This window comes from Rissa tridactyla, chromosome 2 (assembly GCF_028500815.1).
Source record: "Rissa tridactyla isolate bRisTri1 chromosome 2, bRisTri1.patW.cur.20221130, whole genome shotgun sequence".
Taxonomy (NCBI): Eukaryota; Metazoa; Chordata; class Aves; order Charadriiformes; family Laridae; genus Rissa; species Rissa tridactyla.
In genome coordinates, this window is record NC_071467.1 from 19,664,357 (window position 1) to 19,681,050 (window position 16,694).

General features: G+C 43.9%; 1 protein-coding gene across 3 annotated transcripts; it reads left to right on the forward strand.

Annotated features, from left to right (window-relative positions):
• The first annotated feature begins 792 nt into the window (after nt 1–792).
• Nucleotides 793–11,127, forward strand: KCNV1 (potassium voltage-gated channel modifier subfamily V member 1). 3 transcript variants are annotated; one of them, XM_054191829.1, is made up of 4 exons: nt 793–914; nt 1,512–2,021; nt 3,825–4,351; nt 10,326–11,127. In XM_054191829.1, exons 1-4 carry the CDS (start codon nt 793–795, stop codon nt 10,835–10,837), a joined length of 1,671 nt encoding a protein of 556 aa, XP_054047804.1. In that variant the 3' UTR covers nt 10,838–11,127. The 3 variants fall into 3 exon arrangements, with proteins under 3 accessions (XP_054047804.1, XP_054047801.1, XP_054047802.1); XM_054191826.1 differs by having other exon boundaries at nt 800–898; nt 1,509–2,021; XM_054191827.1 differs by lacking the exon at nt 793–914 and adding an exon at nt 1,119–1,287 and having other exon boundaries at nt 1,509–2,021.
• The last annotated feature ends 5,567 nt before the right edge of the window (nt 11,128–16,694 follow it).

A 16,694-nucleotide genomic window follows, 5' to 3' on the forward strand; every position in this document is an offset into this window, starting at 1 on the left:
TTGTATGCAACAAGTGATGGGGGATCAAAAGCTGGTGGTATGACATGACACACAATGCTGGTGGTACAAGATGCTATGTCATATTTGACATGATGCAGGATTTCCCCTCCTGGCAGGGAGTGAGAGGCGGCAGAAAACGCAAATTTGCAAAAGTATTTTAAAATTGTCAGAAATAACTGTTTCATAGGAGAAGAGGAAAAGTAGTTAGGGTGAACATAACTCTTGCACTGCTTTACTGAGGAGCTACAAAGTCAGCACAGGACGGTGCCAAAGATATTCCAGAGTATTTTAGAAAACAGGCTGACTGCAGCTAAGTTAAAATAGGCACTTTCACGTACATCGACTGGCCTTTACAATGATTGTTTCGCTTAAGTGACTTCAGACTTGTGGTTGTGGGAGTAGCGTAAGTGGGGATACGTTATCTATTTAGAAACATGTTTGCTTTTACGTATATAAAAGGTGGGGGGGAGGCTTCAAAATCGCCCTGTGAACTCGCTCGCAGAAGTTTGCAGGTTCGGTCTGTCGCTGGAGGAAGCCCCCGGAGCCTGCGGGTGCGGGCGGCCGGCACCGGGTCCCGCACCGCCCCTGCCCCGCACTCCTGCCCCGGGCATCCCCCCCCGCCGCCCCCGGGCTCCAGCGGCTGCCGGGGCGGGGCGGGGAGGGCGGGGGCGGCGGCGGCTCGGCCCCGCGGCGGGGAGGGCGGTGGCCTGGCCTGGCCCGGCCCCGCGTCCGCGCAGCCCCCTCCAACCCCCCCCCCAGCTCCCGCCTGTCCCCCGCAGCACATGACCCGCAATGGAGCCGCGCCGGCCCTGCCCAGAAGTTTGGAGCCGGGGGAGCGGGCGGAGGCTGGCGGCGAGGGGACGGCTGCAGCCGGCGCCCAGCCGCGGGCGGTGGGCAGGTGAGGCGGGGCGGGGGCGGCGGGGGGCGGACGGGCTGGCCGGGGGGGAGGCAGCCGCGCCGAGCCGAGCCGTCCCGCTCCGCGGCGGCAGGTGAAGGGGGGGCAGCTTCGGCAGCGGCTCCGGACGAAGCGCAATCGCGGGTGCCCCGGGGCCGAGGGGCCGGGGCGGGCAGCGGCGAAGCCCCTCGGGATGCCGTCGGGGCGGTCCCGGTCTGCCCGGAGCCGCGCTGGAGCCGGGGTTCCGTGTCGCGTTGTCCTGCTCGGTTCCCTCCGCCCTCGACGCCGCAGCTGGAGGTGGGCGCCGGAGCGGAGGGGCCGCGGCGGGCGGGTGGTGCCGGGCGCTCCGCGGGGTCTGCCGGCGGGGACAGCCGGAGCTGAAGCCGTCTCAGGTACCGTCCTTCCTTCTGTATCCCCGCAGGTGTAGGCGGTGCCGGGCTGTCCAACGCCCAGCCTGACCTCCGTCTCAGATGGAGGCACCGCTGGGAGGAAGCGGGGACGGTGAGGTGTCCCTGGGACAGTAGCCAAAGCAGAGTGACACGTTTCTAGGCTGGCCCGGCCACCCCCCCGGCGGGGCAGCCTTCTCTGCAGCTTTGTTGTGTTTTCGATCCAGGAGAGTGTGGGCTGCTGCTGGCAGCTACAGGATGAAGTCGCCTCCCTGCTGCATGTCTCTTTCTTCCCAAGCATCCCTGGAGGAACCAGGGAGCAGCACATCCCTGGGCTCCCTGGACTCCAGTGTTTTCTCCAGTGAGGAAGAGCAGGGGCCCCTGCTGCAGAAGGTCATTCCCTCCTTGGACTGCTTTACTATCAATGTAGGAGGCAGCCGCTTTGTGATGTCCCAGCAAACTTTGTCTTGCTACCCTGACACCCGTCTTGGCAAACTGGCCGTAGTGGTCTCTGCTGCCCGGGATGTGGCCTCTGGCCTCCTTGAGCTTTGTGATGATGCCAACCTCGTGGAGAATGAATATTTCTTTGACCGGAGCTCACAGGCGTTTCACTACATCCTGAATTACTACCAGACAGGGAGGCTGCATGTGATGGAGCAGCTTTGTGCGCTCTCCTTCCTGCAGGAGATCCAGTACTGGGGTTTGGATGAGCTCAGCATCGATTCCTGCTGCAGAGACCGGTGAGTTGTGGGAAGATGCACCATGCAGGATTGTGGGCTGGGTGTGCTAAGTGTTGACTCCTGTGCAGGGACGCTCAGGTGAGAGATTCAGCAGTAGGTGAGGTAGCAGAGCGTTGGGAAAAGTGTGCTCAAAGCTGGATGAGTTCAGCCCTGAATCCTACTCTAGAGGTGGATGGGTGTAGGAAATGGGAGGTGATGTGTTGGGTGAGGTCACTGTTGACCTTTGCTGAGCAACGGGTTGGCTGTGGGATCAAGATATTGAGACCCTAACAGGAGCAGGGTCTGGGTTGTCCTGTAGCAGCTTCGGACTGGCCCTGGAAGCTCAAAATGTTTGAAAGGGACAATGCTGGAGATTAAAAAGTTTGTGAAAGGAGAGATGTCCTTTCAGTCATCCAGTTTGGGCTTATCCTAGTTAGTGGGATTGGATGTGGAGTCAGGCATGGTGCTGAGAGTGTTTGGAGCCTCCCCACTGCGCACTTTTTGTTCTGGAGGATTTCCAGATCCAAGCTGGAGAGGCAGAAGGGGGGGTGGTCACCTGCCAGGCTGAGTGTGGGTGGCATGGCTCCAGGAGGAGCCGTGATGGGAAGCATGGCACATGGATGTAGCAGCTTACAGGGAGGGGGCAGCAACAGCGGGAACATGGCTCACTAGAGACAAATTGTAACAGGCAGCTTAGGAACAAGGTGGGTTTGGACTGAACCACCCCCAGGACGTTTCTGTTAATTCTATTTGCAGATAATTTTTTTTCCCCACAATTTTTACTGTCTACTGGTCTGTTTGTTAGTATGGAAGAAATGAATTCTCTAAAGAGTGTAACTGCTATTTATCTAAAGGGGTTATATTAAAATTTCTAGAAAGAAACAAAGAGGCAGCCCCAACCCAAAAGGGTACTGAAGTTATCCTACCCTAGCATGGTCCAGTTCTGCAGCTGAGAGAGTTGGATCCTGGTTTTTATCCCTTTCTTTCTTCCCTGGTAGGTTTAACTGAAAGCTCCTACTTTGTTGGTGGTACAAGGAACTACAGACCTCTTTGGCATATGCAAGAGTCACTGCGTATCAAATGAAGGCAAAATTGCACAGCCCACTAGCCTTTGTCTAAGACTTGAGATTTGCAGCAGTCAAAAAATACAGATATGAAGGAAAAGGATTTTTTTAGTGTACTTTGGGAATGTTTGTGTTTCATGAAATTGTTCTGTAAATATACTCTTGCTCTAACAAAACACTCAGCTATGCATTTACAATCTGTAAGTTTTGCTCAGCACAGATGCTCGTGCACGTTGTTGTGTGAGGACCTATATATTTCAAGAAAGAAAGATAACTTGTTATCATAGTGTGTATTGATCAGAACTACACCCATGAACTGCATGGTCTTTATTATGCCTTCCCTTTTAGTATTGCAGATACACACCAATAATAAAAATGGAATATAATTAATAAAATTGAGGACAATTTAGAAACAGAGGGTCTGGTTGTGCCAGGATTGCTTACAAGAATGCATGTTAGTCATGCAGCAGATCCCACAGTAGTCAACATGATCTGTGTAAATAACATGCTATCAGAATAAAATTACTCTGCACGTACAAACTGTCACTGATGTGAAATGAGGGAGTAGAAATATCAAGTCAATGGAAACATGCTGCAGGGTCTCAATTAATAAAATCATCAACCATACGCTTGACATCAGGGTTTTCTGAGCTCAAGTAAGGTATACTACAATGTGTATTCTTACGTCTCACATAGTAGAGGATAAGAAAAATGTACACACATTGGTATTAAAAAATCTTTTGGGGGGGTTTCTGGGCAGGTACTTCAGGAGGAAGGAGCTGAGTGAAGCCTTAGACATCAAGAAAGATGCAGAAGAACTGGATGCCCAAGATGAAGAAGAGGACTTTTCTGGTAGCCTCTGTCCTAGTGTCAGACAGAAACTGTGGGAAGTTTTGGAAAAGCCTGGCTCCTCTGCAGCAGCCAGGACTTTCGGCACTCTGTCCATGGCTTTTGTTGTTGTGTCCATTGCCAACATGGCTTTGATTTCGGTAGAGCTAAGCTGGCTGGCACCACCGCTACTGGATGCCCTAGAGTACCTGTGCATTGCGTGGTTCACTGTGGAGTTTGTTTTGAGGTTCCTGTGTGCACGGGATCGGTGTCGCTTCCTAAGGAGTGTGGCAAACATCATAGACCTCCTTGCTATTTTACCTTTCTACATCACCCTGCTGGTGGAGAGCCTGTGTGGTGGGGAGAGCTCCCAAGAACTGGAGAACGTGGGGCGCATTGTCCAAGTGCTCAGACTGCTCAGAGCCCTGCGGATGCTGAAGCTGGGAAGACATTCAACAGGTATTTTTGGCCATGGCAGTGGTACTTCTCGTTTTTGCTGCCTACACCAGTTGTTCCTGGGCACAGCCCCCCATTTTGTGTGCATTTCTGCCTAACCTTTCTACCCAATCTAATGTTAGCAGTAATGGCTTGTGAAAATCTTACTTTTGGACATTGGTAATTGAGTGGCAGGGGCCTTCTCCAGTTAGTTTTAGTTCTTCATAAAGCCAGTGTATATTGTTTGCATAGAATATTTACAAAAACAGGCCCCAAAGTTGGAGGTGGTAAATCATCCCCCAGTCATTCACAGTGTCATAAATTTACAAACATACATTTGAGTTGATTTGGTTAGGGATGAAGCAAGAAAAGCAGCAGACATCATTGACCCACGCTTTTTGTATTACCAAAAGCCCATTAATGACAGCTTTAGTACCTGTCACAATTTATTTTGTTAGGAACTATATGCAAAGAAATATATAGTGATTTTGTGTACAGCATAGATCCTGAAAACAACCAGGATAGAGAGTGTTTCAAGAAAACTGTTAAAACTGAATCCTACAGGGCAGTGGGCTGAGGGTCTCTCTGGCCCTGTTGAAGACACTGATATCTGTGTGATATGTGGAGCACAGCTGGGGGCTGTTTACTGAATGGACCTAGGTGCAGCTCAGAGCAGCAGTGTCAGATGCAGTCAGCATTCACCCATCGGTGTGGGGCCCTTGGTGTCCAAGCTTTTCTGACGGGCCAGCAGACAGATAGATGAACAGCAAGCAGGCTAGGGTGGAAGGTGAGATGCATTTCTGAGAACATTTTTGTCCACTCTTTCTGAGTAGTGAAGGGAAGGCAAAAAAGGTAATGTTTTCTAGTGGGAATTTATCAGAGGAAGCTGGAAGTGATTGGAAAGTGTTGCGTTTCTCCATGTGTTTACCCCATCTTTATTACTACTTCATGACATGTAAATGCCTCGATATATGAAAGAGCAAAAGCCATACTCCCACCACACCCTCTCCATGCCATGATGTTACCCAGTGCTTGGCATTTTCAAGGTGCCAATTCAAAGATTTAATCATGTTCCCACTTAAATCAGCGCTGGATATGGCACCGAATTTGACAGGAGAAATGTTCAGCCAACACTTAGAGCTTTGAAAACTCGGATCCTAACAGTAAATCACAGTCTTTGTCCTGCAATATTAGCCTGTTCTGAAGATGGTGATGGTTGTTCTTACATCGCACTCAACATACCCTTCCAGGATTTCTTGCCATGGAGCAGGAAAATTGGTCAATGCTTCTCTTTTTCGGAGACCCACCTCCCCACTTTTTGTGAACTGACCCTACCCCAGCAGGCATTACAGTGTGCTTGCAGCAGCAGAATTTGTCTCTTTATTTTTGTTCCTACAGAAGGGCAATGAACCTGCCTACCAATGGCAGGGAATAGCATTAAGGCTGCGGAGCATAATCGCAGTGGTTTGGGAAGTATCTTAATCTTACTCGCCTACCCTGGATTATGCCTATACTGATGCATAGCAGTCCCTTAGAAAGCAGTTGAAAGGAAGTTTATAATGATTCAGTCTGTCAATGAGTTTGTTTTGCTTCATTATATTTTGTGCAGGGTTTGGTGGTGGTTTTTTCGCAAGAAAGGCTGCTACCCACTTCTGATGGTAGCTCTAACGTGAATGCATTCCTCTCTAATTGCATTTTGAAAATAAGAGAAAGATTTTAACTCATCAAGGCACTTTTGTGCTGAATAACAAAACAGTTATCCAGAAATATATTGATTCTAGTTATAAAGTTTCCAGTTTATTGCATTTTACTGTTACAGAATGAATCCATGAAACTCAGTTCTAAGGCTCTTTCTATCAAGTTGAAACCAGATGTTTCAAACACTTGCATAATAACTGTTAACTTCAGATATATTAACTTTCAGGGATGGTCTAAACTTTTGTGTCTATTTATTCTTAAATTCGTTAAAATATTACTACAGTTTATATCACAATATTGAGTGCCGTTAAGAGTTCAGTAATTCCACATTAGGTAGAAGTGTATTAATTATATCAAAATCTAGTCTCCTAATCTGTAAGTGAGCTATCATCTTGCTACTAAAACCAAAGTACCAGTTTCAAAATATGAGAAGTAACGTATGTTACTCAAACCATGCAGAGCAGCATTACCATCACTGTGCTTGCTTCTTTGGTAGTTCAGAGTTGCTGCCCACTTGGGCCCAGCACACTACATCAAACCTGTATGATTTAAACGTAGAAAGTCACTGTTTTGATCTTCTGTTAGAGGAGATGCTGCTACTAAGACAAAACATAGCCCTAATAAATGAAAATAGAAACATACACTCTCAGATCTGAAGCCTTGTTTTTGACCGCTAGAGATGTGGGAGGTATGTAGCAGAAGAGAGTTTTGTTAACGTGCATCTAAACACAACCACAGCTGCTAATATAAATGAACCCCATAAGTACCATACACAGAGACCATCTTCATTGCACATACCGAGGCAGTCCTGAAAAATCTCAGTGTTTAGGGATGGCACTCACAACAGTTCTGCTCTCTTGCCCTGGATCTGGCAGCTCAAACCTGCCTCCCTGTGAAGCTTCTCTCTGCCTCCTGCGCTCTCGGGCCAGACAAAGCTTCATGTGCTCCTCACCTGCTTTGCGTGGCAAGAGGAGTGCGAGATCAGAAGAGATGAGAAAATTCATGGCTGCAGCTCCTCTTTCACCACGGAGGAGTGATCACAATCCCAAGGAGAGCATCTCTGCAGACCCATAGCAAAGCTGGGATCCCAGCAGCAGCCTGGCTTTGCTGTCAGGGGCAGATATGAGTTAGAAAAAAACATACCATCTCTTTTATTCACTTTCTTTTTAAATAAATGGCAGATTAACCTTTTTGTGGGGAAGGGCAGAGAAAGAAATGGAAGAATCATTTCTGCCCCTTTGAAAGCTGAACCAAGCTAATAGGAGGGATGTGATGCCAAGAAACACTGGAGCTAGATTGGAGTGACTGTGTGATTACTTATGCCGAGTGCTATACTTCGTCAAAGAGCAACTGAGAAATCAGTAGCACCTCTGCCCAGAAAATGTATGTAAGGTGAGACCTTTTGAGATAGCAAAATTACGGATTTGAGTGGCTGCAAGAATAGGTGAGAACTGAACCTGCATTCCTCACATTCTCTGATGCTCCCCAGCTGTTGGATTCCTTCTGGAGCCGTGTTTTGCATGCAACCTTGCTGGTCTTCCTCTGGGAAGCATTTACAGATTGACTCCTTGAGGAGAAGAAGAGCGTGAGCATCTTGCTTCTGATGGCAATAGGCATATACCTGAAAGAAGGCTGCAGTGTATGTCGGGATGAGATGCCTCTGGATACATGAAAAAGTGAAACTTCAGCACCTGTAGTGCCAAAAGTTTAGGATGATTTAAATGCTGTGTGTAAATTGGAAGTTCCAAACATCAGCTTGTATTGCCATGTCCATTTGGGCCGTAGAAAGGCGGAACGTGACCTGCCTGGCAGAAACACCGCCCCTTCCTCCTGCTGGCCCTAGGGCTGGGGTGCTTGCCTGCCCCGTGCCAGCACCTCCCAGCACGAGTAACCACGCTGTTACAGCTCTCGGCAAGGAATTCTCATGGGAAGTCGTAAGACTTGCTGAGGTGTCTGTGCTGGAACAGCCCTAGCTTGGCTGTGTGCTAGGGCACAGAGACATTTTTTAAAGTTACAATATAATATGGCAGAATATATTATTCTTTTTAATACGCCTAACTAATTCCCACTTAGAATGAACTGCGGAGTCCAGTAAGGTGTCTGATTCATAGATCCATCTAAAAATGTCTTCTGACTTCATCTGAAGATGTGAAGAGATGGAGAACCGTTGTTTCACTGATAATTCATTCTAGTGATTATGTACCCTTACCACCTCACCAAATTAATTTTTCTTTTTTTTCATTTCAAGGTCCAGGCACTGGTGTAGTTTCTGGGGGTTTTGTTTCTTTCTTTTTTTTTTTTTTTTTGCTTTAACAAATTAAAGGGTTCTGTAGTTATTATTTCCCTTTATGATAACCAAGACAACTCTTCAATACCTGTTTTCCTATTTGATAACTGAGACAGCTTGAGCTCTGTTTTTCCACACACTGAATCATTTCTGTTAAACTCTTCTTCACCTTCTGCAGTTTTTCAGTACCTTTGTTTGAGATGAGGATAATAGAACTGTGAATGCTAAAAAAAAAAATCAGCCTCTCTAACAGTCAGAATAATTAAACATAGGAAGAATATTTTACTGAAGACATGGAACAAACAGTTAGCAGTCACTGTCCTGTTCCTCCTTATTTTGACCTGGTTTATGGAAGAGTTGCACTGTTTTTTAGCTATAGTGGTCTCAGGATCCATCATAAGGTGCAGACCCTGGCTTTTAGAGTACTCATTTATGCTTTGAAAAGAAATGCTGTAGAAGTAATTTTAAATTGGAGTACCTTCTTCCTAGGTCACCCAAAAGGACTTACTCTTCTACCTTGTTCAGTAGGGGGTTTTACAGGGCAATTGATTATAGTGACTTCCTTGGAAGATGAGAGTTTGATCTGGATCTTTGCAATTGTCTCACACAGCTTTTACACTGCTTATCTTAGTGCATTTTCAAGATGTTGAGGCAGTCATGTTAACAGAGAAAAGATTACACTGGTATATCCTATTACCCTTGCGTTTCAGGTTTAAACTACATCACTGTAATAAGCATTCTAACCAACAGATCATAGTGATAGTAATATAAAACCTGGATATGGACAAGTCCTTAAATGGAGTTCATAGAAGAAAATATTGAAAAAGGAAACACTCCCTACAAACTCTAGTGTGTACTTACACTGTTTGTTGTACATAAACAAAAACTTTAAAACCCAATAGACCTGAGGGGAAAAAGAAAGAGCCAAAGGCAAGAAGAAATTTTAACACCTTGTAGTTTGAGATTGAGGAAAGAAAAGCAAATCGAATTGCTTATTACCCTAATGAGCATATGAAGTCTGCAAGCAGAGGCAGAGCTCCAATGAGCTATTTTGCAAACACTGATTTAGATAGAAGTGTACCCCATGAAGACTAATTCATAAGCATTGTGTTTTTCTCATTTATTAAAGAAAACATAGTACGTTTTTAAAGAACAGTATTAAAAACCGGTCGAAAATCACTTGTGATTCAAAAGAGAATTTCAGCCTCCCATGTGTCTCAGCTGAGTTCATACCCTGTTATCTTCCTTCTTTGTTTATGTGTGCAATATTTACCCATTGCACTATTATTGGATTTACTTTCCTGCTGGCTTTGTCGGGCAGTCTAGCCTTGAGGCAACAGCACTAAAAGGAATGTGGGGGGTTATGGAGAGCGGTCAGCTGTACACGAACTCCCTGTGTTTTGATGTCTACAGATAAAGATATTGATAGGTTTTTTGGGGGAAGGAGGGGTTGGAGAGGCTATGAGAGCTGTAAAAGGATTAAAAATAGTCCTGAGCAAAGAAAAAGTTACTGAGTGACTGAACCGGGCTCTAAGCACCCACCTGGAACACAGATTTGGTAACTAAGGGTTGCTTGTTCCAAAGTGACCAAAGTGGGGAGTGAGCGAGCAGCCGCGTGGTCCTGGTTGCTGGCTGAGGTTCAACCACAACAACGGTTATTTAGGTAACTTATTAAAAATTGTGCTAGATCTTCTGTTACAGCCAGTTGACTACATCAAGATTGGTTAGCTTTTCTAAACCACAGGCATACATAGTTCAAATGATAAGTAACGAGGCAAATTTATATGCTCTGTCTTAAGGAAACAGAGATGATGTCAGTGGTTCAGTCTAACATTTTAATCCATTTCTTTAAATCATGTTTTCACAGTAGTGTTGAGAGCAGCACCCCTTTTTCTTAAGGCATGTTTACTAGCAGTCGAAGGAAAATATAAGGCTTTCAAATAAGAGATGTTTTGCAAAGTTATGATGGCAGCTACGTGAATCAGCCTACTGACAGCATTTCTTGTCTTTCAGGCTTGCGGTCTCTTGGGATGACTATCGCACAGTGCTACGAGGAGGTTGGCCTTTTGCTGCTTTTCCTCTCTGTAGGAATCTCTATATTTTCCACCGTGGAGTACTTTGTGGAGCAAGGCGTGCCAGGCACCACTTTCACAAGCGTACCTGGTGCTTGGTGGTGGGCAACAACTTCCATGACAACTGTTGGTTATGGTGACATTAGACCAGACACTACCATTGGTAAGGTAGTGGCCTTCATGTGTATACTATCAGGAATACTGGTTTTGGCTTTGCCAATAGCTATAATAAATGACCGGTTTTCTGCCTGTTACTTTACACTGAAGATAAAAGAAGCTGCTCTTCGGCAGCGTGAAGCTTTAAAGAAACTCACGAAGAACTCGTCCAGCGATTCAAATATCAATGTTAATTTGCGAGACATATATGCACGCAGTGTTATGGACATGTTACGGTTAAAAAGCAGAGAGAGAGCAAGTACAAGGAGCAGTGGAGCAGATGATTTTTGGTTTTGACTTTTAAGTTATTTAGCCTTGTATAGCAAATAGACTACTTCAAAAAAGTAGTATTAAGCATCTCTCTTTTTTTTATTATTTGCCACACAGTGTATTTGCTTTTCCAGCTGGAGTTTTACTAACTTGAACAGACAGAGATAATTATTGTATACAAAAGGCAGATTTCATAATGTGGAGTCTCTCAAGCTCTGAAACCTGCTTCCAGAACTGGATCGTGGTGGGTCAGATGGGAAATAATGGGTCCATCAAAGAAAAACAGTGATGCAAACACTTGCCTATGAATCTTATGTCCTTGCTAATGTATAAGAATAAAGACTTAGTGAAAATTGCCACAGTGTTTTGAATTTTGAAGATCTATGAGATTTAGTTTTGCATTGGAGGAACAAAAGTCAAAGACATAAAGAAAAACTGAAAAGGGAAGTCTAAAGAAGTGAAATTTAGGATGACATTCCTATAAGAAGCTTCATCCTGACTGCCTTTCTTATCCCCATCTTCTACTCCATTTTCCTGAAAAAGAGGTTACTAAACCCTGGAGGGGGGAGAATTTCCTCATTTGAAGAGAAGCAAAGGGCTACCAGACACATTGTGGGTATCAGGAGACAGGTGAAAGTATTAAGCAGATGCGAGATCTGCTGCGAAGTATAAAATAGTAATGAAATAGGTGCTGTAATGTAGAGCATCCTCTGGAGTCGCTCTACAAGTTGCAGGAGCTAATACAGCCTTTCCAGCATAGAAGTCATTTACAAACTTAGTTTGAACTATGCCTTCTTTATGTGTTTTGATTCCCATAACTTACTTGTGTAGCTAAGAAGTTTTTGTGCTCAAGTAGTCACTGATGGATATCGGAAGAAACAGAAATGGTAAAAGATAAACTACTCTTTTCTCTGTCTCCTATTAAAATTAGGTATTCCGAGTGGGCCAGATTTTTATAAAAAATTAATAATCTTCACTGACCCATTATTAGAAAAATCCCTCATCAAAGGAAAAATGAGCACTTGTTGGACTGCATGCTTAGTCTAATGCAGTAATCAAAGTACAAAATTAAAATAATCAGGGGTATTTTCAGTCAAGTTTCCCACCACTTCAGTGGCCTAATATCATTTTTATCAAACAAAGCTTTTCTTTAATATAATTTCACTGTCCTAGATTATGACATTGCCACAGTATGCATATAACTCAACTAGTAGGTTAAATAAAAAAAAAAAAAAAACAAACCTCTCTCACATTTCTTTTGGGCAACGTGAGTACAGACAACATTTACGTTTGACATTAATTCAACATACTCACTAAAAAGAAGCACCTTTTAACCGTGGATTATTTAGTTTTATAAGGTATTTATGTATATAGAAGGCTTAAACTGCCTTTGAGGATATATGAACGAGTGAAATAACCTGCTTGTAATAAAAATTGAATAATGCTTGTTTTGAAACTACAGTGTCTTTTCCTCCTATTCCCTATAAATGGTGGTGCAAACATAATACAGCAAGCAAAATTTTCAAAGGCTCCGACGTTGATGCAAACTGAGCAACATTTCAGCATGAAACTTGTGATTTGCCAGCTGGCATCGGTCAACATTTGGATTTGGGACCAGTGCAGCACGTGCAGCTGTCACCAAGGTCAGAAGGAAGCCAAGGGAAAACACTGGAGATGAAAAAAGTGTGTCTTGCTCTACCAGAAATTGTCTAGGTGTGAAAATTCATAGGTCAGCCTCACGATCTGTGTTACACCGAGACCAAACTGTGTTATCACAGTGTTCCCCTCTGCCCAGCTGCTCTATGAATCCATCACAAAACTCTCGTAGATGTCCAGGAGACAAAACGAGTTCTGCAAGGGAGGTTTGATGCAGCCCACTCTGGGTTATTATTTTGTAGCTCCTTGGAGCAGGAAGTCTCTCAGGCTGCACAAATTGTACAGACTGTTTCTCATTCAAAAGTCATTCTAATTATAGGGAATTAGGAAGAAGCTTTCATTGTGGGAAGGCTGTTTTGTAATGTCTTTTGTGCTTTCTTGTACAGCATCTGATCTCTGTTTGAGAAAGGAAATGCAGTTAGATAGCTGATTGATTCTCTTTAGGGAAAGGCTGCTTTTATTGCAGCCTGTGCTTTTTATGGAGGAGTCAAAAGAATGAGAGAAATGTTCTGGGATGTATCAGTTGATTCACTCCTTTCAGCAGCTCTGGAGATAAACTTTCCTAGAAATGCTCGTGGGGAAACGTGGCAGAGAATTTATCCAGTAGCTGCTTTGTCTTCTATTTTCAGACCTCTTGATGTTAAATTCAAAGTCTCCCAAGATGCGTTTACTGATCATGTTGTTTATGCAGCAAGGTTCTCTATCACATTATGGGCTGAGACTAGCAAATGCTTTTGTAGATGAAGGTCAGTTCTGCTTTCACATCCTACCGATGGAAGGACCAGAGCATTGGTACTGAGCAACAAACAGTGCAGGACATATTACAACTCTAAAACATGAAGCTACGCCATGTACTTACTACCACAGATTTGGAAAATAGCTCAGTCACCACCAAGGCACCAAATTAAGGATGTTACCATGCTATCTTTAGACTATCACACGGAAGATAAGAAACTACCTCTTGTCCTCACAGCTGTTCTGCCATTTCCATCCCACAGCAGACTTGGCAGAAAGGATCACGTGTTAGAACATCAGTAACATTGGCTGGAAATTCAGCGTTTTAGCTTAAAACACCAAGTAGTTTCAAAAACTGACATCAAAAACTAAGTGTAGCTGCAGCACTTAGAGCAAGCCCACATTAATCTTGGTACTCTGGTGCAACAATCAATAATAGTGAAAATGCAGTGACATAGACTACGGTGCAGACTAACAGTCTGAAAAACCTTGTATATGTGTTTGTAGATGCTGAGGGGCAGCTTGTAGTTGGGGACAGTGTGATTCAAACCCAGCAGTACTTCTTAAACATCACCAAAATTTTTCTGTGTCATTCTTACTTTGAAGAAAGCCAACAGCCTCCTGAGGCACATCAGGCAGACCATTGCCAGCAGGTCAAGGGAGACGATCCTGCTGGCAATGGTCTGGGTGATGTGTCCAATGCTGGACTCCCCAGTAGAAGAGAGACAGGGACATACAGGAGGTAGTCCAGCGAAATACTGGAGTGCCAGGTAGCAGAAACCAGAACGTCAGGGAACGCCCCCTGTCCAGGAGGGGTGGGTCTGCTGGTAGCTATGGGGGGATTTCACTTCTGGGGGAAAGTTGTAGAAAGGTATTTTGAAAATCGTGTTTGCTAATATTTTACAAGTGTCTAAGATTGTGATTTACCTGTTGTATTACTGGTATTGAGCCTGAATGCATAGTTCACTGGTCACTGGTTAATTATGTGGTGTTAGTAAGTCAATAAACCACTTCAATCTTGATTTGATATAAACTATGTAAATTGAGAAATTTCCCCCCATGAAAGGAGTTTCACTACCAACTCTGAGCTTGTGGGGCTGCTGCATGGCAAATCTGGCAAATCGGGTTGAGCGCAAAAAAGACCAAAAAGGAAAGGAGAAAGTTACGAGGTCTTTTACAAGGTAATGCCCTTTTTTGTTGTTTTCTGACATAACAAAGTATTCTCATCTTGTTATAATTATTTTGATAATGAGTGAAATGCTTTTCTCATTTTCTACAGTACTATCCTCTCAACCTCCATTAAGGTATACAGGCATACGCACAGCTCTACCAGACCATACTCTGTTGAGATGCCCACCCTCTAGACTGCACAAGAGCAGCTGTTGCTGATGCCTCTGGTACTTGTCTGTGCTTGTATCACATAGTCTCACTGCAGAAAGGGTAGAGCAGCACAGGCTGTGGTCACATCTCTGGTTGCAGACAAGGGGTCTCCAGGGGTCTGGACTCTTGAAAACATCATTCACTAAAGAGTGGGGTTGGAGTCAATAATCCCTCTGTGACTGAGATGCATTTTTTAGTTATAGCCTCTTGTCAATTAGGGGTTTGGGGAGTTTCAATGAGTCCTGTAGTCATTACAGGTTTGCCTTTTATTTAAACAGAAATACTTGAAAACACATACCGCTCCAAACAAAAGCAGAGCTGCCACACACTCAGTTTGTGAGAGTGTGATGAGACATTTAAGTTCGGTGTAAAAAGTGAGCTTGACCTGTTGAGTAGTCAGTAACTAAAGCCATTCTTTCAGAAGATGGATTGTCATGAAAGACTAAGCTGAGGAGTTCAGTTATAATTAATGTTTTTGTTCTTTTTGATATACGAAATAGAATCTTTTCCGACAAAACCTTGACTCCGATGTATAGGACTGGTGCTTCTGCTAAAGAATGGCACTCTCAGCAGGAGGGAGAGCAGAGCCCATTTTGCATGTGCCTTTCACAGGCGTGCTTGAAAAACATGAGCGTACACACACCCCTTCTCACAGGAAAACAGGAGGGAAATTTGGTGCTGGTGGGTATTGCAGACTGTCCTGTTAAAGGATTTCTATGTCAAACAAAAAAAATCTAGACTAACAACAAAGCCAATTTAAAGGTATTTGGGGCACTGTTATCTATTTTACTTATGCTAAGTTTCTGCTCTGCAGACAGCAGCAACCCCTTTAGCTGGATGAAGAAAAGGAAGGGATCTCACCTAATGTCACAACAGTGACCCTGACACAAGCCCATACAAACATCAGTTGCTCACAGCCTGTCTCAGACCCCCAAGAAGTTGCTGTGAGATGTATTTATAACACACCAAAAAGCGAGAAACCCAGAACGGCCTGAAATTAGGTTGGGTCTTTTAAAAAGTCCAGTTGTGTTCATCTAATTAAAATTATATACAAATGCCTACTATGATGTGAGAAAGCCATGACTTTGTAACAACTTCTGAAAATGAAATCAGCTTCCTTGCCAAGCGAAGCAAGACTCCTGCAGATGTAAGATTTTCTCTAATTATACCTAATTTTTTACAGCTTTTAATAAAACTAAAAGTGCTTGTAACTCATGTAGTATTCCCATGTAGCCCTGTAAGCTGATACATGTTTTATTTCAATGGCTCGACTCAGAAAGGCAGTTCTATTTCCAACTCTGTGCAGCATAGATCGATCCTGGGAAATGGCTAAAGTGTGCATGGCTCTTCACTACCTAACACATGAACCTGTTTCTCAGGAGGACTTGGAAGAGAATTCATAACGGCCTCTTGCAATTGCCATAAAAAACAAGCACAGTGAATTGACTTGCGCTAAACGTGTTTTTTCAACACAACTGAAAAAGGCAGTTGGCTTGGAAATGGTTAAAACATAACTGATGATGTCGCTTTTTACAGATGGCCCTGTGTTACAGATTACTGAATTGTAACTTTCAGCCTGAGGTATGAAATATATTATGCAATCCAACCATGTTGAATTATGGAAAAATATTCCAAGATGAACATCCCTGCTGAAGAAATGCCGTCCAGTGAAGCAACATTCATAAACTCATAGCTCTTTTGTCCTAAACTAGCAACATCATTACAGCCTTTGGAGCATGATGTCAGAAACTGCCAGTTATGGGCTCCATGGGATCGCTCCATAGCTTTTGTGATGTATGTTAGATGCTGTCGTGAAAAAAGCTATTACTACTGAAGCCCTAAACAGACAGATTAAGCCATTATTAATGCTGAGTGTATGAGAAGAAAAATAATGAAGGTACAACAGGAAATAGAAAATTAATTTAAATTTAAATTAATTTTAATTTAAAATAGGAAGTTGACATTCTTCAGATGAGATTTACCAGTGACTTTTTGTGACCAGCCTTGTGTGTTTTCTTCTCATATCTTCTCACCAGAAATGAAGAACACATAGTTCAGTGCAGAGGAAGAAATTCTTTTCATCTCACTAACTGACATGCATCATATGTCCATG